General features: G+C 41.9%; 1 protein-coding gene across 1 annotated transcript in view; it reads right to left on the reverse strand.

Moving 5' to 3' along the window:
* Nucleotides 1-25,733, reverse strand: part of SMC5 (structural maintenance of chromosomes 5) — a 277,372-nt gene that overhangs the window by 15,580 nt on the left and 236,059 nt on the right. Inside the window, exons 19-21 of the mRNA XM_069763546.1 lie at nucleotides 9,323-9,418; nucleotides 8,871-8,975; nucleotides 3,737-3,856 (exon numbers count right to left, since the gene is read on the reverse strand). Of these exons, the coding sequence (XP_069619647.1) occupies nucleotides 3,737-3,856; nucleotides 8,871-8,975; nucleotides 9,323-9,418 (321 nt within the window). The remainder of the gene's footprint in view (nucleotides 1-3,736; nucleotides 3,857-8,870; nucleotides 8,976-9,322; nucleotides 9,419-25,733) is intronic.

Consider the following 25,733-nt stretch of genomic DNA (forward strand, 5'->3'; position numbering starts at 1 on the left):
TGGCAGAGCTCGGAAGAGAAGGAGCGCCATTTGGAATACAGACTTAGATGGATTGGTCTGCAGGCGTCACGTTGTATTTGCAGAGCCCCTGATGTACCCAAACAGTACAAACCCCCCACAAGTGACCCCATATTGGAAACTAGACCTCCCAAGGAACCTATCTAGATGTGTTGTGAGAACTTTGAACCCCCAAGTGTTTCACTGCAGTTTACAACGCAGAGCCGCAAAAATAAAAAAAATCTTATTTTTCCCACAAAAATGATTTTTAGCCCCCCACTTTTTTATTTTCCCAAGGATAACAAGAGAACTTGGACCCCAAAAGTGGTTGTCCAATTTGTCCTGAGTACGCTGATACCCCATATGTTGGGGTAAACCCCTGTTTGGGCGCACCGGAGAGCTCGGAAGGGAAGGAGCACTGTTTTACTTTTTCAACGCAGAATTGGCTGGAATTGAGATCGGACGCCATGTCGCGTTTGGAGAGCCCCTGATGTGCCTGAACAGTGGAAACTCCCCAATTCTACCTGAAACCCTAATCCAAACACACCCCTAACCCTAATCCCAACGGTAACCCTAATCACACCCCTAACCCTGACACACCCCTAATTCTAATCCCAGCCCTAATCCCAACCGTAAATATAATCCAAACCCTAACCCTAACTTTAGCCCCAACCCTAACCCTAACTTTAGCCCCAACCCTAACTTTAGCCCCAACCCTAACCCTAGCCCTAACCCTAGCCCCAACCCTAACCCCAACCCTAGCCCCAACCCTAGCCCCAACCCTAGCCCCAACCCTAGCCCCAACCCTAGCCCCAACCCTAGCCCTGATGGGAAAATGGAAATAAATACATTTTTTTAATTTTATTATTTTTCCCTAACTAAGGGGGTGATGAAGGGGGGTTTGATTTACTTTTATAGCATTTTTTATATCGGATTTTTATGATTGGCAGCCGTCACACACTAAAATACGCTTTTTTTATAGGAAAAAATTTTTGCGTCTCCACATTTTGAGACCTATAATTTTTCCATATTTTGGTCCACAGAGTCATGTGAGGTCTTGTTTTTTGCGGGACGAGTTGACGTTGTTATTGGTAACATTTTTGGACACGTGACAGTTTTTGATCACTTTTTATTCCGATTTTTTGTGAGGCAGAATGACCAAAAACGAGCTATTCATGAATTTCTTTTGGGGGAGGCGTTTATACCGTTCCGCGTTTGGTAAAGTGGATGAAGCAGTTTTATTCTTCGGGTCAGTACGATTACAGCGATATCTCATTTATATCATTTTTTTATGTTTTAGCGCTTTTATACGATAAAAGCTATTTTATAGAAAAAATAATTATTTTGGCATCGCTTTATTCTCAGGACTATAACTTTTTTATTTTTTTGCTTATTATGCTTTGTGGCGGCTCGTTTTTTGCGGGACAAGATGACGTTTTCAGCGGTATCATGATTATTTATATCCGTCTTTTTGATCGCGTGTTATTCCACTTTTTGTTCGGCGGTATGATAATAAAGCGTTGTTTTTTGGCTCGTTTTTTTTTTTTCCTTACGGTGTTCACTGAAGGGGTTAACTAGTGGGACAGTTCTATAGGTCGGGTCGTTACGGACGCGGCGATACTAAATATGTGTACATTTATTGTTTTTTTTTTTTTAGATAAAGAAATGTATTTATGGGAATAATATTTTTTTTACTTATTAATTTATTTAGTAAATTTTTTTTTTTTTTTACACATGTGGAAAATTTTTTGTTTACTTTTTTACTTTGTCCCAGGGGGGGGACATCACAGATCGCCGATCTTACAGTTTGCACAGCACTCTGTAAGATTGGCGATCTCATTCATCGCTGCAGCGTTACCAAGTGCCTGCAGGCGACCCGGAAGTGCTCCCTGCAGGACCCTGATGCAGCCCCGCGGCCATTTTGGATCCGGGGACTGCAGGGAGAAGACGCTCGGTACACGGTGAGTACATCAACGTGTACCGATCGTCTCAGGGAAGCCCGCAGGGAGCCCCCTCCCTGCGCGATGCTTCCCTGTACCGCTGGCACATCGCGATCATGTTTGATCGCGGTGTGCCGGGGGTTAATGTGCCGGGAGCGGTCCGTGACCGCTCCTGGCACATAGTGCCGGATGTCAGCTGCGATAGTCAGCTGACACCCGGCCGCGATCGGCCGCACTCCCCCCGTGAGCGCGGCCGATCGCATATGACGTACTATCCCGTCACTGGGAATTAAGTCCCAGGGCACCTCGACGGGATAGTACGTCATATGGGATTAAGGGGTTAATCTTCATGGGGATAACCTAAAATATGCTAAATCTGTATAATCTACATGCAAAATACATGTGGACCAACCCTTTCTGCCAGCTGACAGAATAGTACGTCAGCTGGCAGTATCCCCTGCTTTGAGGTGGGCTCCGGCGGTGAGCCCACCTCAAAGCCGCGACATGTCAGCTGTTTTCAACAGCTGACATGTGCGCGCAATGGGCGAGAGCGGAATCGCGATCCGCCAGCGCCCATTAACTAGTTAAATGCCGTGCTGCCGGCCGCGTGGCCGGAAGTACTCGCACCGATGACCCCCGTCACGAGATCGGGGGTCATCGGTGCATTGCCATCACAACCAGGGGTCTCCTTGAGACCTCTATGGTTGTTGATGGCAGATTGCTATGAATGCCACCCTGTGGTCGGCGCTCATAGCAAGCCTGTAATTCTGCTGCATAGAGGTGATCTGTGCATCACTCCTATGCAGCAGAGGCGATCGAGTAGCACATGCTTCTAGTCTCCCATGGAGGATATTGAAACATGCCAAAATTAAAAAAAAAAAAAAAAAAAAGTGTTTAAAAATATTTAAAAAAAATATATATAAAAATTCAAACCACCCCCCTTTCCCACCAATCAAAATAAAACAATAAAAAAATTTCAAACCTACACATATTTGGTATCGCCGCGTTGAGAATCGCCTGATCAATAAAAAATAAAGAATTAACCTGATCGCTAAACGGCGTAGCGAGAAAAAAATCAAAACGCCAAAATTAAAATGCATATAAAGGGCGATAAAAAGAACGTATCTGCAACAAAATGGTATCATTAAAAACGTCACCTCGGCACGTAAAAAATAAGCCCTCACCCGATCCCAGATCACGAAAAATGGAGACACTACCATTATCGGGAAATTGTGCAATTTTTTTTTTTTACCTCTTAGATAAAAGAGAACCTAGACATGTTTGGTGTCTATGAACTCGCAATGACCTGGAGAATCATAATGGCAGGTTAGTTTTAGCATTTAGTGAACCTAGAAAAAAAAGCCAAACTATAAACAAGTGTGGGACTGCACTTTTTTTTTTGCAATTTGATCGCACTTGGAATTTTTTTCCCGTTTTCTGTTACAGGACATGGTAAAACCAATGGTATCGTTCAAAAGTACAACTCTTCCCGCAAAAAATAAGATCTCACATGGCCATATTTACGGAAAAATCAAATAGTTATGGCTCTGGGAAGAAGGGGAGCGAAAAATGAAAAAAGCTCTGGGGGTGAAGGGGTTAAGGGGAATTTATCTACCTTATCTGGAATTGCAATAGGACTCCAATAGTGTGACGGTGGCTTCCTTTATTGCAGTATACTGATAAAAAGACACTAATGCCCTAACACTGCTTGTATGCTGGAAATGTGCACATCGTTTTCCAACTCACTGCATTTGCTAAGGCCCCATACCAATATCAACTTTACCTCGCCAGGAACTTACCTCATTTTCGGCATGTAGATCAACTTCACCTACACACTGCATGGACGTGAAGAAACTGCTGAACTCCTTATTGATTTTTTCAACCAACTGTTTCAGAGGGATAAGCCAGTGTTCCTTAACCTGGAAAAAAATAAGTCAAAGTGTTCTATAGAGAAAACTTTAAGAAAATATGTTTTTGTACCATTGTACAGTATCATTTTCTATTTTTTTTCCCCATAGTGGCAGAGACAATTTTTTAAAATTCTGACCAGTGTCACTTTATATGGTAACTCTGGAACGCTTCAACAAACCCCAGTGATTTTGAGACTTTTTTCATGGGACGTTATAATTTATGATAATGATACGTTTTGGTCAATATTTTTATAAATAAACACAAAAAATATCAGAAATTTGGCAAAAATGTTGCAGAGAATAAAATAACTGACAACCAGCATGGATTCACGAAATATAGGTTGCGTCTAGCCAACAGATTGGGTTTCTATGAGGAGGTAAGTGCAAATCTGGATGTTGGTCATGCAGCAGGGGAGATATATCCGGACTTTGCAAAGGCATTTGATACTGTACCATATAACAGCCTTAAACTGAAGCTACAGAGGCAAGGACTGGGGAATGCTATATGCAGATGGGTAAGAAATTGGCTAACACTAAACAAAGTTATCATAAATGGTACATTCTCTAAATGGGATACAGTCAGCAGTGGGGTACCGCAGGGATCTGTGCTAGGACCAATTATTTTTTTTTTAATCCTACATTATTTATTAACCCCTTCATGACCTTGGGATTTTCCATTTTTCCGTGTTCGTTTTTCGCTCACCTCCTTCCCAGAGCCATAACTTTTTTATTTTTCCGTCTATATGGCCATGTGAGGGCTTATTTTTTGCGGGACAAGTTGCACTTTTGAACGACATCATTGGTTTTAGCATGTTGTGTTCTAGAAAACGGGAAAAACATTCCAAGTGCGGTGAAATTGCAAAAAAAGTGCAATCCCACACTCGTTTTTTGTTTGGCTATTTTGCCAGGTTCACTAAATGCTAAAACTGACCTGCCATTATGATTCTCCAGGTCATTACGAGTCCATAGACACCTAACATGTCTAGGTTATCTTTTATCTAAGTGGTGAAAAAAAATTCCTAACTTTGCTAAAAAAAAAAAAAAAAAAAAAGCGCCATTTTCCGATACCCGCAGCATCTCCATTTTTCATGATCTGGGGTCAGTTGAGGGCTTATTTTTTTGTGTGCCGAGCAGGCGTTTTTAGTGATACCATTTTGGTGTAGATCCGATCTTTTGCTCGCCTGTTATTGCATTTTAATGCAATTCTTCGGCGACCACAAAAACGTAATTCTGGCGTTTCGATTTTTTTTTTCTCGCTACGGCGTTTAGCGATCAGGTTAATCCTTTTTTTTTATTGATAGATCGGGCGATTCTGAACGCGGGGATACCAAATATGTGTAGGTTTGATTTTTTTTTATTGATTTTGAATGGGGCGAAAGGGGGGTGATTTAAACTTTTATATTTTTTTTATTTTTTTCACATTTTGTTAACTTTTTTTTTTATTTTTTATTTTTTTTACTTTTACCATGCTTCAATAGTTATAGGAGGCTAGAAGCTGGCACAACTCAATCGCCTCTGCTACATAGCAACGATCATCAGATCGCTGCTATGTAGCTGAATTGCAGGTGTGCTATGAGCGCCGACCACAGGGTGGCGCTCACAGCTAGCCGGGATCAGTAACCATAGAGGTCTCAAGGACCTCTATGGTTACCATTCTGATTCATCGCTGACCCCAGATCATGTGGCGGGGGTCAGTGATGCGCTCATTTCCGGCCGGAAGCGCCGGTTAAATGCCGCTGTCAGCGTTTGACAGCGGCATTTAACTAGTTAATAGCGGCAGGTGAATCGTGATTTCACCCGCCGCTATTGTGGGCACATGTCAGCTGTTCCAAACAGCTGACATGTCCCAGCTTTGATGCGGGCTCACCGCCACAGCCCACATAAAAGCAGGGGATCTGACCTCGGACGTACTATCCCGTCCGAGGTCGGAAAGGGGTTAAAGACCTTGTGGATGGGATTGAGAATAAAGTGTCAGTCTTTGCTGATGACACCAATCTATGTCGGACATTAAAATCTGACCTTGACATTGCAGAACGATCTGGATAAGATGACTGAATGGACAAACACTTGGCAAATAAAGTATAGTATAGATAAATGTAGAGTAATGCACCTGGGAAGGAGTAATCCTATTGCTGCATATACATTAACTGGGAGTATACAGGTCCTTCTCAAAAAATTAGCATATAGTGTTAAATTTCATTATTTACCATAATGTAATGATTACAATTAAACTTTCATATATTATAGATTCATTATCCACCAACTGAAATGTCAGGTCTTTTATTGTTTTAATACTGATGATTTTGGCATACAACTCCTGATAACCCAAAAAACCTGTCTCAATAAATTAGCATATCAAGAAAAGGTTCTCTAAACGACCTATTACCCTAATCTTCTGAATCAACTAATTAACTCTAAACACATGCAAAAGATACCTGAGGCTTTTATAAACTCCCTGCCTGGTTCATTACTCAAAACCCCCATCATGGGTAAGACTAGCGACCTGACAGATGTCAAGAAGGCCATCATTGACACCCTCAAGCAAGAGGGTAAGACCCAGAAAGAAATTTCTCAACAAATAGGCTGTTCCCAGAGTGCTGTATCAAGGCACCTCAATGGTAAGTCTGTTGGAAGGAAACAATGTGGCAGAAAACGCTGTACAACGAGAAGAGGAGACCGGACCCTGAGGAAGATTGTGGAGAAGGACCGATTCCAGACCTTGGGGAACCTGAGGAAGCAGTGGACTGAGTCTGGTGTGGAAACATCCAGAGCCACCGTGCACAGGCGTGTGCAGGAAATGGGCTACAGGTGCCGCATTCCCCAGGTAAAGCCACTTTTGAACCATAAACAGCGGCAGAGGCGCCTGACCTGGGCTACAGAGAAGCAGCACTGGACTGTTGCTAAGTGGTCCCAAGTACTTTTTTCTGATGAAAGCAAATTTTGCATGTCATTCGGAAATCAAGGTGCCAGAGTCTGGAGGAAGACTGGGGAGAAGGAAATGCCAAAATGCCTGAAGTCCAGTGTCAAGTACCCACAGTCAGTGATGGTGTGGGGTGCCATGTCAGCTGCTGGTGTTGGTCCACTGTGTTTCATCAAGGGCAGGGTCAATGCAGCTAGCTATCAGGAGATTTTGGAGCACTTCATGCTTCCATCGGCTGAAATGCTTTATGGAGATGAAGATTTCATTTTTCAGCACGACCTGGCACCTGCTCACAGTGCCAAAACCACTGGTAAATGGTTTACTGACCATGGTATTACTGTGCTCAATTGGCCTGCCAACTCTCCTGACCTGAACCCCATAGAGAATCTGTGGGATATTGTGAAGAGAAAGTTGAGAGACGCAAGACCCAACACTCTGGATGAGCTTAAGGCCGCTATTGAAGCATCCTGGGCCTCCATAACATCTCAGCAGTGTCACAGGCTGATTGCCTCCATGCCACGCCGCATTGAAGCAGTAATTTCTGCCAAAGGATTCCCAACCAAGTATTGAGTGCATAACTGAACATTATTATTTGTTGTTTTTTTTGTTTGTTATTAAAAAACACTTTTATTTGATTGGATGGGTGAAATATGCTAATTTATTGAGACAGGTTTTTTGGGTTATCAGGAGTTGTATGCCAAAATCATCAGTATTAAAACAATAAAAGACCTGACAAATTTCAGTTGGTGGATAATGAATCTATAATATATGAAAGTTTAATTGTAATCATTACATTATGGTAAATAATGAAATTTAACACTATATGCTAATTTTTTGAGAAGGACCTGTACTTGGGACTACAGAACAGGAGAAGGACTAGTCTGGTTACAAGTAAGCTGAGCAGCATACACTCTACAAAGCAGTCTGCCAAATGATGGTCAGCCATCTCACCGGAGTCTCCCATATACACTCGCTCTGCCAGGAGCATCTGTTGCTGCCAGACATTTGTGGCAGCGACGTACAGTATCTCTTAGGCTACGCTCCCACGATCAGGAAGTAGGAGCGTTCTACTCCCGCAGGTAAATCCACATGTGTTCATTTCTATTGTGGAAGTTTCTGTTGCGGAGACTAGTATCTCAGCTGTAGATAATCTACATACTGCGGCTCATAACCCGAGTTTACGCAGCATCAAACAGAGGCACAGTGGGCATGGGATTTCTATAAATCCCATCCACTGTGCTTGCCCTGTACAATGCAGCGTTTTGAAGGCAGCCCAAGTGCGTAGTGTCTAAAACGCGGCTATTCCTGATCGTGGGCACATAGTGGCTTATCCAAAGCTACTTGCAGCCATAATTGTTGCAAAGTACTGATCATAAGGGGGTGAACAGTTATGCACACTGAAGTTTTCAGTTATTTCATCCTACTTCTTGTTTGCTTCACAATAAAAACAAAACTAAACGTTCACAGGTGTACACATGTTAAATTCCAGGTTGTGAGGTAGCAAAACACAATAAATACCAATGGTGGCGAATACTCTCATGAAAAGTCGTTTGGGGAATCTTTGACAGCTTAGGGTACTTTCACACTGGTGTTTTTTTTTAATACGTCGCAATGCGTCGTTTAGGGGAAAAAAAACGCATCCTGCAAAGTTGTTTGCAGGATGCGTTTTTGCCCCATAGAGTAACATTACCGACGCATTGCGACGTATTAACACACGTCGCAACCGTCGTGCGACGGTTGCGCCGTGTTGTGGCGGACCGCCGGGAGCAAAAAACGTTAAATGTAACGTTTTTTGCTCCAGACGGACCACTTTTTCCAACCGCGCATGCGCGGCCGGAACTCCGCCCCCACCTCCCCGCACCTCACAATGGGGCAGCGGATGCGCCGGAGAATGCATCCGCTGCACCCGTTGTGCGGCGCTAACAACGCTAGCGTCGGAATCTCGGCCCGACGCAATGCGACGGGCCGAATTCTGACGCTAGTGTGAAAGTAGCCTTAGCCTGTGTTCATCTATTCCTGAGATCGGAAAATGAACATGCTGCCAGATGCATATCTAGTTTTTATTACATTTCTTAAATGGTTAATGGCGAGGATTTAAAATACCTGTACTATGTTTTGCCTAAAACTATCCAACTCCGTTTTCTTCCTGTGAAGTTCCTCTGTGATGGTTTCTATTTCTTTTGTTAGCTTGCTGTATTCCTCTACAACCTGATGATGCAAATAAAAAAAGTTATCAATTCAGCCATAATAATCACATAAAAAAAAAAGAAAAAAAGAACAAGACCTAACTACATCTCCGAATACATTGCTTACTCCTAATTTCTGCTTTGCCACATGAAATGACACATACAAATGGCAGTTGCCAGGTTGTGTACAGCATTTCTTTTGGTGCAGGGGAACAGTATGTTCTGTTCTTTCTTAAAGACTCTGCTTAAAATTCTAATACATTCACTTTCTGGCATTTCCAACATATTGTTCCTGCTGCCTAGCTTATTATTACGAGGCGTTAATATAGCGTGGGAGGGTAAGCACTATCAAAAAAGTAGACAACATACAGAAGAACTTAAGCTTGTGAAGCAGGAGGCCCTGGACCGCTCTTCATTTAGTACGGCATCTATTTCCTCTAAGGTATCCGGAAGGGCCTGGAAAGCCTAAAAGGATTAAAAGGAAACATACTTTAAGATGAGCAGACAATTATCACTACATTGGCAAGCATAAATGATAACATCACAAGTGCAGAGAACAACGTGACACTATGTTCCACACAAACTGAAGAAAGAAGTACATTCAAACACATGCTGCCAGCTTCTACTGAGAGAAGACACAACGTTCTCTGAAGGCGTACCGTAAATGAATGGAGTGGACATTAACATTCACAGCGCTGGAACAGGCCGTGCTCCTGCACTATTAATCGTTCTCATTTAGGACTATTTCCACTTAAAAAGCAATGGAAATGCCCAACACAAGGCATTGTTTGGTTGCCAGTCCTGCTTACATATTGACATGGTAAAATATTAACATTTCCCCCGCGGCTTAGTGTTTCAGAATGGAAGACATGCGCTTTACAGATATCTAGGACAATTTTTCTGTTCTGTTGAAGTGAAGGAAGCCTTTGAATAACATCCATATTTTAAAGAACTTTCCATTGTGGATTTCCATATAAATAAAACCAACTGATAATATAAAGGTACTGGTAACCAGGAGGAATTCTTTCTTACATATGGTTCATCAATGAACAGAACAGAATAATTCATTTAAAAGAACGGTATAAATATTGTCATGGGGTAGAAAGAAGGGGTTATCATCAATGGTTTCCCATGTTACAAGGGCTAGGGGTGCAGAGCAGAGAATTTAGGAACATCTATAATGAACATATTTAAAGGGGTTGTCCAGGTAAAAAGAAATGCTCCCCAGGAGCTTGGATCTTTAAAAACAAATAAAAAAATTACTAATTGATACTCGCCGACCAGCACCCACCTGGATCCAGTGCAGTCTGCCTTCTGACCTCTCTACACAAAAAGAGAGGTTACTGTTCTACCAGCAGTGTTCTGGGATTGGCAGCAGTGGTTACGCGGATTCAACACAACAAAATGTAGAGGTGACAAGGATGGTTACAAAATAATTGAATCAGCTACAACTCTTTCACCCCAATTTCATGAATCCAGTGCAGGCTGGTCCGGTGGTCTGCATCTGGACAGGAAACAATGAAGTTCCATTTTTCAGTCACCTTACTGCTGAAGGCTCAACAGTCAGCTGACTCACGAATGGACCATCAATGCTTCTTGACCCAATGCAGGCCACCGGAGCAGCTTGGGCTGAACCCCATGGGGCAAGAGAGTGTACCCAATTTTATTATTTTGAAACCATCCCTTGTGCTGAGGGCAAACAACCCCAACAGATGTATTAGGACCTCGCGTAATCCTAAGCCATTTGCAGCTAATTTGACAAGGAGATTCCATTACTTTCACTGAATTATCTCGTTGAACCCAGAAATGTACTGTTGGTTTGGATTTCTAATGGGACAGTAAAAGGTTTCTTAAGTGACAGGCTTGCTGTCGGTGAGTTGTTCTCCTCGAAACCTTTGCTTACTGCACACAGCAAAGGGGAAAAAAAAGGCAGCAAGTTCAGGAGGAAGGATGTGCTCTGAAGCACCACTACAGGAATTGGACTGCTGTGTAATGAATAGAACAGCAGACTGTCCGGCTATTTCATACAGAGCACATAAAGCAATATAATCTCCCTAGACATCGCCATTCTGAGGAGATCAGGTATTATATCATGACATTGATTTCCTACCCTAGACACCATCAATCTTGAGTGCTACAAACAATGTCCAGAACTAACAGATCGACTGTAAAACAAAAACACTACCCCTAATCATCAATATTTCCTACAGTAGTTCTTCCAGCTGTCTACATTTCTCCTGGTAACTTCATTTTTAGGAATTCTAAAAAATCCTGATAACGTGCTACACCTACTAGAAAAAAAAAGGTCCCTAAAAGTGTTACCAATGTCTCAATACCCGTCTATAGAATTGATTATTAATATGAGGTCAGTGGGAGTGTAAAAGCCACCCTTTCCCACTGATCAGCAGATTGCAGGCCGCTGTGCCGTAACATAGATAGTGTACAGAGGCGGGACAGCATAGCTGGGTACACTGTGTAGGACCTGTAGCACATGAGAATGATCATTGCACAGTATCCAACTATACTGCTCCGGCTCTGTACAGGTGCCGATTGCTGGACCCCAGGGATCTAATATTGATGAGCTACAATAGGTCATCAATATACGAGTCCTGGACAAGCCCTTTGAAAACCTTACAGACTTGCAGCAGCATATATTTCCATGTCTTACAGGGTACAAATAATACAACCGCTCTTTTGTGTAATACATATCAACCAATTCACCGTAACCAGATAAGCACCGCTTTACTAGCTGTAGTTGTATACATTACTGCAGGTTTCAAATTAAAAATCTTATTGAATAGGAGGTGTTAATATTAATAATACTTATTCTTTGTCTAGTCAAGCTCCCGTTTTATATTTATACAGTATGCTTTTGTTGCTTTCAAGCCTAATGTAATTCTAAGCTTCATACTTTGCTATATAGCCATATAAATTTGTACAACATTTCACTTATTTTGAAAATCCCAATGGTGGACTTCTGGAAGACAAGGCAAGCAAATGCTTTATATAAATATTTAAAAAGAGATAAAATATTTATCAAACCGTAAAAAAAGAAAAAAAAAAAAAAAAGTACTTGGTTTACTTAGAAGGCGGAAGCAGCTTGTAGGGCCAACCACACTTTCTATTTAAGTCAAATCAGTTACATACACGAGATCAGGGTCAACAGAGAAAAAAAAATAAAGAATCTCCGCTCTGCTCCCCCCCCCAAAAAAGGTCCATTTGTAATGTACATCATAATGGTGTTAAAGGAGTAGATCACTACATTTTAAATTACAAATATGCCTATGAGGACCAGAAAACAGACTTTCACCTACTGCTCCCCGCTGCTCTTGTGTATGGCTGCCTGCGCTTCCTGCTGGTCTCTTCACCTTCTCTTCTAGCCACTGATCGACAACAGATTTGACGTGCAGTCCAAGACAAAAGAAACAGTTCCTTCTGCCTCAGAAGGAACATCAAGTGTACAGTGATAGTGAGGTCACGCGACATCCCCCACCAGAAGGGAAAGTGTGGAGACTAAAGGTACCTTCACACTGAACGATATCGCTAGCGATCTGTGACGTTGCAGCGTCCTGGATAGCGATATCGTTCAGTTTGACAGGCAGCAGCGATCAGGATCCTGCTGTGATGTCGTTGGTCGCTGCAGAAAGTCCAGAACTTTGTTTCGTCGCTGGACTCCCTGCAGACATCGCTGAATCGGCGTGTGTGACGCCAATTCAGCGATGCCTTCACTGGTAACCAGCAGGGCAGCGCTTAGTAACCCGATGTTTACCGTGGTTACCAGCGTAAAAGTTAAAAAAACAAACACTACATACTTACATTCCGGTGTCTGTCCCCGGCGCTGTGCTTTCCTGCACTGGCTGTGAGCGCCGGCCAGCCGTAAAGCACAGCGGTGACGTCACCGCTGTGCTTTCCGGCCGCTGTGCTTACACAGCGCAGAGAAGCAGAACGCCGGGGAACAGACAGTGGAAGCTAAGTATGTAGTGTTTGTTTTTTTAACTTTTACGCTGGTAACCAGGGTAAACATCGGGTTACTAAGCGCAGCCCTGCGCTTAGTAACCCGATGTTTACCCTGGTTACCGGCATCGTTGGTCGCTGGAGAGCTGTGTGACAGCTCTCCAGCGACCAAATAGCGACGCTGCAGCGATCGACATCGTTGTCGGTATCGCTGCAGCGTCGCTCAGTGTGAAGGTACCTTAAGGGTAAGTTCACACAGGGCATTTTTATGCCAATTTTCAGCTGCTTTTTACAGTACCAGCAAAGCCTATTAGACTTCAGAAATCTCATGCACACACATTGGGTTTTTGTGTGATCAGGATTTTTGCTTTGCTGCGTTTTTTGACATAGGGCATGTCACTTTTTTCAGTGTTTTTCCAGCGTTTTCCACCCATTGACTTGAATGGATGGTGAAAAAATGCTGCAAATGCGCAGGTTGACTTTTCTTGCAGCGTATTTGCGGCAGAAAAGTCAAGGACAGTCGGATGTGTCACACTCGGCTCTGCTACATCTAGATGGCAGGCTGCATGATGCGTCCATACAGCCTGTCATCCAGCAGCGGACCCGAACTCCATTCACTTGAATGGGGGGCCCGACAATACAGCGTTTGACACGTTGTCATATACATGACAGCACAGCAAACACCACTTCTGATTGGCGGGGAAATCATCCCCGCCAGTCAGAGCCGCGGCTCCCGATGTCAGAATTTATTACTATTTCAAGATCAATTGATTAAAAGGAACTTTGTGGGGAAACCCTTTTAAGTACATCTTCTGAAGAATTCCACTAACCTTTGGTGGATACTTTGGATACAATGTCTTTGGTTTCTATTGCACCTACCGTATTTGTAATAGTTTCTACCTATTGGTAAACCTGTGAAAACCACTGTGGTGTTTATAAAATGAATGGTTAGGATTGCCCTCTAGGCTTCCTACATTGGTTTTAGGGGACTTTTCGTGTACGGTCTTGTGGGTTCTGTCTAAATATTAATGTCACTTTTCTGGTGGGGTGCCCATACTTATGCACCTGTCAAATTTAGTTTGAATGCAGATTGCACATTTTCTGTTAGTACAATAAACCTCATTTCAAGGCAGAAACATTACTGTGTCCAACAGTTATTAGATACGGTATATGAAACTGAAATAGCTGCTGCAAAAAAAAACAAAAAACAATTTTTATAAAACATTAAGCTTAAGATTAATAGGGGTGCCCAAACCTTTTCATCTAACTGTATATTACATTGCATTTATTACATTTATGAATTTTTATATATAAAATGCAAACATATTTTCTGGTTAGCCAATAAAGGTATCACTCCTAGAATATTTCTGTCATCATTGGGCAGAAAAGTATTCACATATATATAAAGAATAACTATTTTGTACATTGTTGTTAATTCTATTGGGGCTGATTTGTAGGTTATGTTTGTAAAGTAGCTCACACTATGGTTTGCTGGCAAATCTTTAACTTCCGTCTAAAATAAACTAGTATGGAAGCTTTGTTAATTTTAGCTACCGGTAACTGGCTGCTGAGAAAAGCACAAAGGCTGGCAGAGTGTAAGAAATACACAGAAAAAATATCACAGAGGCAGGAAGGGACTAGCCCCAAGGCCTCATGGACACGTCAGTATATGATCAGTATTTCACCAGTGTTTGTATGTCAAAACCAGGAGTGGGACTTACAGAGAGAAAAGCTATAATTGAAAGATTGACACCTGTTGTGCTTTTGGAGACACTCCTAGATTTAGCATACAAATACTGATGTGTGCCTAACCATTGACACCTTCATAGAGGTTAGCTATAGCTTCTTATGGCTGTTGATAGCAGTTTTCCAATTATGCCATAAACACTATAGTCTTTAATGGTGATTATTCCCGGTAATTATTGTGGACGACTGTTCTTTCATGGGGACAATGTCACACTATATTTTACCCATCCATCTACTATCACGTAGAGGAGGTCCCATGGGTCATACTGTTCAGGACATGACCCCCTTCTCTCTATATGCCGTTTGCTATATCACAGTATAGGTTCATTGGTCACATGCAAGGAACGCCTGCACTATACCCATTACTGCTGATTACCAGCTATGCTAAACATTCTATGTACGTTGTCTACAGTCCTATTTCTTCTCCATTACATATGCCCCTGTACGATTTCCTCTTGAATCCGGTTTCCTACCAATTTTGTAAAGACAGAAAAAAAGACCAGTTCATATCTTGTGTAAAGTTCACAAACCACGTCTACCATGTTGATGAATTTTGTCATAAAAGAACGTCTACAAATACAAGACATAAAGGAAAGTGACAATCCCCTGCAAATGATGAATCGGGCCCTTAGTATCCCGCTGTTTCTACATTGAAATCAGAAATGCACATGTCAGCCATAAACATTGCTTTCTTTCTGGTAAAGTCAGTTATCTGGCCTTAAAGCGAACCTGTTAACGTTATACATGATGTCCAAACTGTGAACAACATGGTATAGAGGAGGAGAAGCTGAGCAGAATGATATATAGGTTTGTGGGAAAAGATTCAGGCTATGTGCACACGTTTCAGATTGGGGTGCAGAATTTTCTGAACAAAATCTGCATCTCCAGGCAGAAAACGCAGGTGCAGATTTGATGCGTTTTTCTTGCGGATTTTGTGCGTTTTTCCTGCAGATTTACTGCTGATTTCAAGTGTTTTTTACCCCTGCGGATTTCTATAATGGAATTGGTGCAGAAACGCTGCAGATCCGCACAAAAGAAGTGACCTGCTCCTTCTTTCAATCCGCTGCGTTTTCCATGCGGAATATTCAACACCATTAGCACAGCGTTTTTTTCCTATTGATTCACATTGTACTGTAAATCACTTTGCGGGTCTGCAGCGTTTCTGTGCAGAAAAAAACGCTGCGGATCCGCAGTAAATCTGCATCGTCTGCACATAGCCTCAGTATAACTTTGTATTCATTAAAAGCCTGGTGTTTAAAAACATGAGCTCAGTGGGCGGTCCTACTCTGTGATTGACTGCTATCTCTGCACACAGAATCATACAGGGAAGACTGTCAATGACGGAGTAGGACCGCCCACTAGACTCATATGCATACAAACACAAGGATTTCAATAAATAAAATACCAGTTATACTTAATCTTTTCCAAAAGAAATCGCATCAGCTCTTCCTGCTCTATAACATCTTGTCTACAAATCAGATTTTCAACATGACAGGTTGCCTGTAAAAGGTGTTACCAAAGATATAAAAAACATTTTTTTTTAAGTAAAAGCAGAGAGTCTGTTTAAAAAATCATTTCTTGCTCCAGCTGTCCCTGCTGGTCCTCTACATACGCTGCAGTGAAGAACATGCCAATCAATAACAGTTCCTGGCAATCACATGCTGACCATGCTACAGTCACTGCTGAGGGCCAAGATTAGCTGTCAAAAGTGAACACAGCAGGACAAGTGAAGGACTATCAGGGACTACTGGAGCCAATGCAGAAGATTATTTTTCTCTATTCTAGCATAATCCCTGCTATTTTTTTTTTAAATTAATCCCATAAATGGTTGTAGACATTTTGCCAACCAGTACAAAAGGACACTATTTCATGACAATGGCAGGTGCAAAGAAGGCAGGAAAATAGGGAAAGGCAGCTTCAGGAACTATAATGTTGGCAGATGGCTAAGAAAAGAGGATCTACCCACTAAAAAAAAAAAAAAAAAAAAAAAATAGTGGATGACTAGTTACAAAGCATGAAAATTGTGACAGTTCCTGAGCATATTGGACTGGTAAGTAGTTATGAGGGGTGCAAGACCATGTTTGTGGGTTTTCGCTCCACGGATGTCAACCATTACAATTGAGCAGGGGTAAATTTGACAGTAAATCCTTATAAAAGTCTGCATGTGCAGTAGTAACACAGGCGGATCTTGCTTCACAATCAGACGTTTGTTTTTTCAGTTGGGTTCTTTTCAGGTTACCCATTTACTGATACTGTGCTTTTTTTGTGAACGCCTGAGATCTTGCTCTCCACCTGAGTGTGCTTAAAGTGAATAATGGTGCCACAAAAATGTGCACTTGGATACTTGTCTCTTAAAACCCTCTCCAACAGAAGGGTCCCCAAAATCATTCCTCATCCCTCCGAGCCAGAAGGCCACAGCGAGGGACAAGGAAAAGTAGTCTCTCTCAGCCAAAGCCAAGGGAGCCTCAGTCTTGCTGGCAGCATCTCCCCAGGCTTCCACCAAGGCCAGAGCTAGGAGCCATCAACTGTCGACTCCCCTCCTGAGAGAGGAGAGTCAGGGGTCAGAGGGGAGAGGCACTTGATGGCCACACACTCTACCTCCCCCCTCATCAGATGGAACCCTTAAGGGAATCGCATCTGACAAATTCAAGTGAAGGACACACGTGTAAGGTGAACACACAAAACAGTGAAAAAAGAATTAAAGTGCAGATTTTCACAGCATAATGCTGGACGGACCTTAAAAAATCCCCTATCCTTTCCTGAAGGCCTGGATTAAGGGTGTGTACTAAGTAATAAAAATTAATTTCAGTTCAAAATGTGCCAAAATTTGTGTGTTTCCCAGGCCCAGTGAAATAAGGAACCCCAGAGTCACCACTCCTGGGGCACCGAACCTTGGGCTCAAGCAATACTGGTCTCTGAGTTCTAAGTGGGGTATACAAATATTCTAGTTCACCTCTGAGATAGGTGCAGTTTGATTTAGACAGTCACAATAGTTTTTATAAAGCTCATACGTTTTTTCTCCTTCTAAATTAGAGGAGGTGATTTACATGTATAAAGCTATGTGCGCAAGTTGCGTATTTGCTTGCAGAAGTTTCTGTAAGGTTTCTGCATCTCTTGGCAGAAAAACGCAGCTGGAAATAAGTGACTTTTTATGCTTTTTTTGTAAGTTTTTGTAAATTCATAGAGCTAAATAAAGATATTATTAAAAAAAAGAATTTTGATGTCATTTCCTTGCTCTTCAACCATATACCCTCCTTAATATTAAATAAAGACACACACACACACCATCACTAGGGTATTAGGAGCATTATCATAATTAACCTACATATGCTGTAACAAAAAAGCAACTGTCAGAAGTCTGTGTGAAATGCAATATCTGTTTATTTAAAAAAAAAAAGTAAATAAAAATTTTTGTGGGCGCCCGAATAATTTGAACCCCTTAACCACCAGACTTTTTTTCGGTTTTGTGTTTTCGTTTTTCACTCCCCTCCTTCCCAGAGCCAAAACTTTTTTATTTTTCCATGAATATGGCCATGTAAGGGCTTATTTTTTGCGGGACGAGTTGTACTTTTGAACAACACCATTTGTTTCACCATGTCGTGTACTAGAAAGCGGGAAAAAAATTATAAGTGTGGTGAAATTGCAAAAAAGTGCAATTCCACAGTTGTTTTTTGGTTGGCTTTTTTGTTATATTCACTAAATGCTAAAACTGACCTGCCATTATGATTCTCCAGGTCATTACGAGTTCATAGACTCCAAACATGTGTAGGTTCTTTTTTTTTACTAAGTTGTGAAAAGAAATCCAAACTTTGCTATAAAAAAAGCGCAATTTTTCGATACCCGTATCGTCTCCATTTTTTTGTGATCTGGGGTCAGGTGAGGGCTTATTTGCATGCTGACCTAACATTTTTAATGATACCATTTCGGTGCAGATATGTTCTTTTGATCGCCCGTTATTGCATTTTAATGCAATGTCGTGGCGACAGAAAAACCCTAATTCTGGCATTTTTCCTTTTTTTATCGCTACAAACAATCAAAAATAATAAACCAACGTATAGTACTATCCTGGCCGACAAAGTCCATTTAATACCGAGTGTCTTACGGCGATCTCACGTGTAGAACAGTCACATCGGAGGATGTGATCACTCTACCCGGCCGCCGGCGATACACTGACAGGAGGTAATCACTCCCGCAGTGTATTACTGAGCCGCCATGAGAGTTCACCGGAGTTCATCAGCTCTGGTGCTCTCACTTACAGCACTACCGCTGTGTGAGAACTTTCCCATGCAGCAGTGCCGTAAGTGAGGGCACAAAAGCTGATCAGGTGATAAACTGCGGTAAACTCTCACAGGGGCTCAGTGATACACTGCAGGTGCGATTACCTCCTGTCAGTGTATCGCCGGCGGCCGGGTAAGATCGACGGGGGATCGGTGAGTATGTATTTTGTATGTGAATATGTAAATGTTTAGATTTTTTTGCTGTCTCTGTTATATGTGACAAAAGACGTAGCCGGATGGGAAGTAGTCCCATCAGACAACGCCAGGATACACACACACAGACAGACACACATATTCTCCACCCACACATTCTCTGCCCACCCACTCTTCCTCCTTCTGACATCATTTCCCTTTGACAATTCACAGCATCTTTGGCAGCAAATCTGCAACAAATATGCCGCAAATACGCAAACCTTTATACAACTGGATTTTTGCTGAAGATTTGACTGACACATTTGAAGTCAATAACGTTGAAGAAACACAAAGAATTGACAAGCTGCAGAAAATAAAGTGCTGCAAATACGGATGGAAATTTACAGATCATGTGCACAGCACTTCAGGATTGTCATTGAATTACCTTGCTTTAGTATTCCATAGCGTTTTTGGACCTTTTACGCACATAAAAAAACGCTGAGAAAACGCATCGTGTGCACATAGCCTAAAGCAAATGACAAAAAGCCAAATACTTTGTTTTGCAGACAAAACGATGGTGGACTTTCATATACCGCAGTATCAATCCAAACGTTAACCAACCAATTCGTGTAACTGGCCACAACTATTTTTCCTTTCATTGGATAATTTTGAAACTTTGTCCTTAATTGTATGGAAGATTATAAATTAGACTACTTTTAAATGGCTTTTTGAAATTGCAATAGATAGAACATGTACAACTGTCTTCACAAATACCTTACGGTCATCATTATTTGAATGGATATACAGCAATTTAGCCAAAGTTTCCAATCTGAAAGCCTGCAGAAGACAGGAAACAACAATGCCCAAGACATGTTAGAGGAAATGATTCTAAGAGGAGACAAAAAGAAACGCACACACACACGTAGTAGAAAAATAAACACAATATACACAACTTTACATAGAAATCCACAGACCAGTACATAGACATCTAAAATTAAGACAGACTAAAGACAAGAAGGTACAGAGTTCTAGCCTAGATTAGGACGGAAAAGCATCCCACATAGATAATAAATAACCAACAAAAGGAAAACCTATATAAAAAAGGAATCGTTCAATCCAATACATACCGTATCTTATTTTCTCGAATACAAATTGAACTTTATCAAGGATCAAATCTTGCTTTAAAAAACCCCATAAAAATAATTGAATAAATAAGCGTGTGATAGTCAGGAGGCAGCTTCCGATGATCTTGTAGAACATGGACAACATCCTTCCTAAACACAGAGAAAGATGCAACGGCACTGATCTCACGTCCTGCTTGACACTAATCTGTCTGATCTGAGCAGGAGGCCAGCTACCAGTACCTACACACACCTGCATGTCCGGAATAGGAGAAGGATCATTCTGGTCATGTGACCAGTCACAGCCTGGAAGGAATTTCAAAACATGGTAATGTATACACTGTTTTTATAATCAGTGTCCAGGTTGCAGTAGAAGTGTTTGAGTACACGCAGGTAGCACAGCTTGGGGTGCCTATACAGCAGAGCTGAGTGTGCAAGCAACAGTGCTGTGTATATGTGTACACTCAGCAGTGCATACAATGTGCATGCTGTAGACATACAGGTGAATAATAGATGCTGCAGAGAAACACTGACAATAGCTGTATTAGCCCCCTAATTAACCACTTCATCCCCCTGCCTGATTTCACCTTCCTTACCAGGCCAAATTTTGACCAGTTTCACTTTAAGTGGTAATAACTTCAACGGATCCCAGTAATTCTGAGACACATTGTACTTCATATTAGTGGTAAATTTAAGCTGATACTTTTTGTGTTTATTTGTAAAAATATCCGAATTTTGTCAAATTTTTTTTTGCAATTTTCAAACATTAATGCCTTCATGACCGAAGCTTTTTTCGGCATTGCGTTTTCGTTTTTCGCTCCCCTCCTTCACAGAGCTATAACTTTTTAATTTTTCTGTCAATATGGCCATGTGAGGGCTTATTTTTTGCGGGACGAGTTGTACTTTTGAACAACACCATTGGTTTTACCATGTCATGTACTAGAAAACGGGAAAGAAAATTCAAAGTGCAGTGAAATTGCAAAAAAAAGTGCAATCCCACTCGATTTTTATTTGGCTTTTTTGCTAGGTTCACTAACTGCTAAAACTGACCTGCCATTGTGATTCTCCAGGTCATTGTGAGTTCATAGACACCAAACATGTCTAGGTTTTTTTGTTTATCTAAATGGTGAAAAAAAAATTAAAAACTGCTAAAAACAAAAATTGCGCCATTTTCCGATACCCGTAGTGTCTCCATTTTTCGTGACCCCCGGGCGGGTGAGGGCTTATTTTTTGCGTGCTGAGCTGACGTTTTTAATGATACCATTTTGGTGCAGTTACGTTCTTTTGATCGCTCGTTATTGCATTTTAATGCAATGTCGCGGAAACCAAAAAAAGTAATTCTGGCGCTTTGACTTTTCTAAATTGCTACACCGTTTAGCGATCAGGTCAATGCTTTTTTTTATTGATAGATCCGGTGATTCTGAACGCGGCGATACCAAATATGTGTATGTTTGATTTTTTTTTTTCTTATTGCTTTATTACGAATGGAGCAAAAGGGGGGTATTTAACCCCTTTCTGACATCTGAAGTACTATCCTGTCCATGTGGGCTGGGCTCGCCTGACCATGGACAGGACAGTACGTCGTAGCCGATCGGCCGCACACACGGGAACACACTGTTCAAAACAGCCGACATGTCCCGGCTTTGAGGTGGGCTCACCGCCGGAGCCCACAGCAAAGCCGGGGGATACAGACATCAGCATATTAGTACGTCCGATGTCAGTAAGGGGTTAATTTTTATGCCATTCAATGGAAAAGCTATATCACCCAAAATAGTTAACATTTAGCACATCTCTAATTTACATAAGCAACATTTTTTAAACAATTTTGTTAGGAAGTAAGAAGGGTTAAAAGTTGATCAGCAATTTCTAAATTTTTCAAGAAAATTTACAAAACCAATTTTTATAGGGCGCACGTAACATATTAGGCGTCTGAGGAGTCTATATGACAGAAAATACCCAATATTAACACAATTTTAAAAACTGCACCCCTCAAGGTGCTCAAAACCAAATAAGCCCTTCGTGCTACCCATAAACTAGAGCAATGTGGAAGGAAAAAATGAAAATTTAACTTTTTCTCTGAAAAGTGTTTTAGCCCCTAATTTTTCATTTTCACAAGGGGAACAGGAGAAAATGGACAACACATTTTGTTGTGCAATTTCTCCTGAGTACACAGATACCCCATAGTGTCTTGCAAAAGAATTCACCTCCTCTTGGCTTTTTACCTATTTTGTTACATTACAACCTGTGTTTAATCTGATTTGTGTGTGAGGCATCAACACTAAATTATTTAGGTTGGCAAGCTAAAGTGAGAAAAATATAGGTATACATTACATTTATAAGATCAAATAACTAAAAATTGGCATGTGCATATACACTGCTCAAAAAAATAAAGTGAACACTTAAACAACAGAATATAACTCCAAGTGAATCAATCTGTCCACTTAGGAAGCAACACTGATTGACAATCAATTTCACATGCTGTTGTGCAAATGGAAAGGACAATAGATGGAAATTATTGGCAATTATCAAGACATACATGTGTCTGCATAAACGGTTAGAAACCGACTCCATGGGGATGGTCTGAGTACCCGACGTCCACAGATGGGGGGGTTGTGCTCACAGCCCAACACGTACAGGACGCTTGGCATTTGCCCCAGAACACCAGGATAGGCAAATTCGCCACTGGCGCCCTGTGCTCTTCACAGATAAAAGCAGGTTCACACTGAGCACGTGACAGATGTGATAGAGTCTGGAGACGCCGTGGAAAGCCACCTGCTGCCTGCAACATCCTTCAGCATGACCGGTTTGGCAGTGGATCAGTAATGGTATGGGGTGGCATTTCTATGGAGGGTCGCACAGCCCTCCATGTGCTCACCATATGCTGGTGCGGTTGGCCCTGGGTTCCTCCTAATGTAGGACAATGCCAGACCTCATGTGGCTGGAGTGTGTCAGCAGTTCCTCCTAGATGAAGGCATTGAAGCTATGGACTGGCCCGCCCGTTCCCTAGACCTGAATCCAATTGAACACATCTGGGACATCGTGTCTTGCACCATCCACCAACGTTACGTTGTACCACAGACTATCCAGGAGTTGCCGGATGCTTTAGTCCAGGTCTCCCTCAGGAGACCATCCGCCGCCTCATCAGGAGCATGCCCAGGCATTGTAGGGAGGTCATACAGGCACGTGCAGGCCACACACACACTACTGAGCATCATTTCCTTGTTTTGAGGCATTTCCACTGAAGTTGGATCAGCCTGTAATGTGATTTTCCACTTTGATTTCGAGTTCCAAATCCAGGCCTCCATTGGTTAATAAATTTGATTTCCATTGATAATTTGTGTGTGATTTTGTTGTCAGCACATTCAACTTTGAACAGAACAAAGTATTCAATGAAAATATTTCATTCATTCAGATCTAGGATGTGTTATTTGAGTGTTCCCTTTCTTTTGAGCAGTGTATATAAATATTTACTCTAAGTTTTGTAAAACAAAAATTTTTAATTTAAAAAAAAATGTTTTTGAGAAGTATAATCTACCATATTTTGAATGTTTTTCTGTGTTTTCACATGGCCTAGATTCATGCACATGTGCTGCGCTGTGTTCTTTTTTGTCTCATATATATATATATATATATATATATATACACACACATACATATATATACACATACATACATATATAAATATACATATATACCGTATATACTCGAGTATAAGCCGAGATTTTCAGCCCAAATTTTTGGGCTGTAAGTGCCCCTCTCGGCTTATACTCGAGTCACGGTGGGTAGCAGGGTCGGCGGGTGAGGGGGAGAGGGCACTGAGGCATACTTGCCTAGTCATGGCGATCCTGGCGCTGTCCCTGCAGTCCCACGGTCTCCGGTTGCCGCAGCTCTTCCCCTCTTCAGTGGTCACCTGGGACCGCTCATTAGAAAAATGAATATGGACTCCACTCCCATAGGAGCGGAGCCACATATTCATTTCTCTAATCAGCGGTAACGGTGACCGCTGATAGAGGAAGAGGCTGCGGCACCAAAGACCAGCTGTCCGGGAGAAAGAGCGGGACGCCGGGAGCAGGTAAGTATCGCATATTCACCTTTCCCCGTTCCACACGCCGGGCGCCGCTCCATATTCCCGGCGCCGCTGTGCTCTGACTGTGCAGGTCAGAGGGCGCGATGACGCATATAGTGTGCGCGTGCCGCCCTCTGCCTGATCAGTCAGTGCGGAGAGACGCCGGAACGAGACGCCGGGAGCTGCAAGCAAGAAAGGGGAGTATGGCTTTTTTTTTTTATTGCAACAGCAATGGCAGAGCTTCCTATGGTACATCAATGGGGCAATAATGAACGGTGCATCGCACTATATGGCACAGCTATGGGGCAATAATGAACGGTGCAGAGCACTATATGGCACAGCTATGGGGCAATAATGAACGGTGCAGAGCACTATATGGCACAGCTATGGGGCAATAATGAACTGTGCAGAGCACTATATGGCACACCTATGGGGCAATAATGAACGGTGCAGAGCACTATATGGCACAGCTATGGGGCAATAATGAACGGTCCAGAGCACTATATGGCACAGCTATGGGGCAATAATGAACGGTCCAGAGCACTATATGGCACAGCTATGGGGCAATAATGAACGGTGCAGAGCATTGTATATGGGGCACAGCTTTATAAGGAGAATCTATGGGGCAATATTGAACTGTATGGAGCATTATATGGGGCTCCTGATTCAATATGGATATTCAAAAACACAACCTACTGATGCCTCAATTAATTTTACTTTTATTGGTATCTATTTTTATTTTTGAAATTAACCGGTAGCTGCTCCATTTTCCACCCTAGGCTTATACTCGAGTCAATAAGTTTTCCCAGTTTTTTGTGGCAAAATTAGGGGGGTCGGCTTATACTCGGGTCGGCTTATACTCGAGTATATACGGTACATACATATACATACATATACATACATATATAAATATACATACATATACATACATATATAAATATACATACATATACATACATATATAAATATACATACATATACATACATATATAAATATACCGTATAAGCCGACCCGAGTATGAGCCGATCCCCCTAATTTTGCCACAAAAAACTGGGAAAACTTATTGACTCGAGTATAAGCCTAGGGGAGGAAATGCAGCAGCTACCGGTGAATTTCAAAAATAAAAATAGATGCTCCATACCGTTCATTATGGCCCCATAGCTGTGCCATATAGTGGTCTGCACCGTTCATTATTGCCCCATAGCTGTGCCATATAGTGGTCTGCACCGTTCATTATTGCCCCATTGCTGTGCCATATAGTGCTCTGCACCGTTCATTATTGCCCCATATCTGTGCCATATAGTGCTCTGCACCGTTCATTATTGCCCCATAGCTGTGCCATATAGTGCTCTGCACCGTTCATTATTGCCCCATAGCTGTGCCATATAGTGCTCTGCACCGTTCATTCTTGCCCCGTATATGCTCCTTATAAAGCTGTGCCATTGCTGCTGCTGCTGCTTCAATAATAAATAATAAAAATACT

Source organism: Ranitomeya imitator, chromosome 1 (genome assembly GCF_032444005.1).
Source record: "Ranitomeya imitator isolate aRanImi1 chromosome 1, aRanImi1.pri, whole genome shotgun sequence".
NCBI classification, from domain to species: Eukaryota; Metazoa; Chordata; class Amphibia; order Anura; family Dendrobatidae; genus Ranitomeya; species Ranitomeya imitator.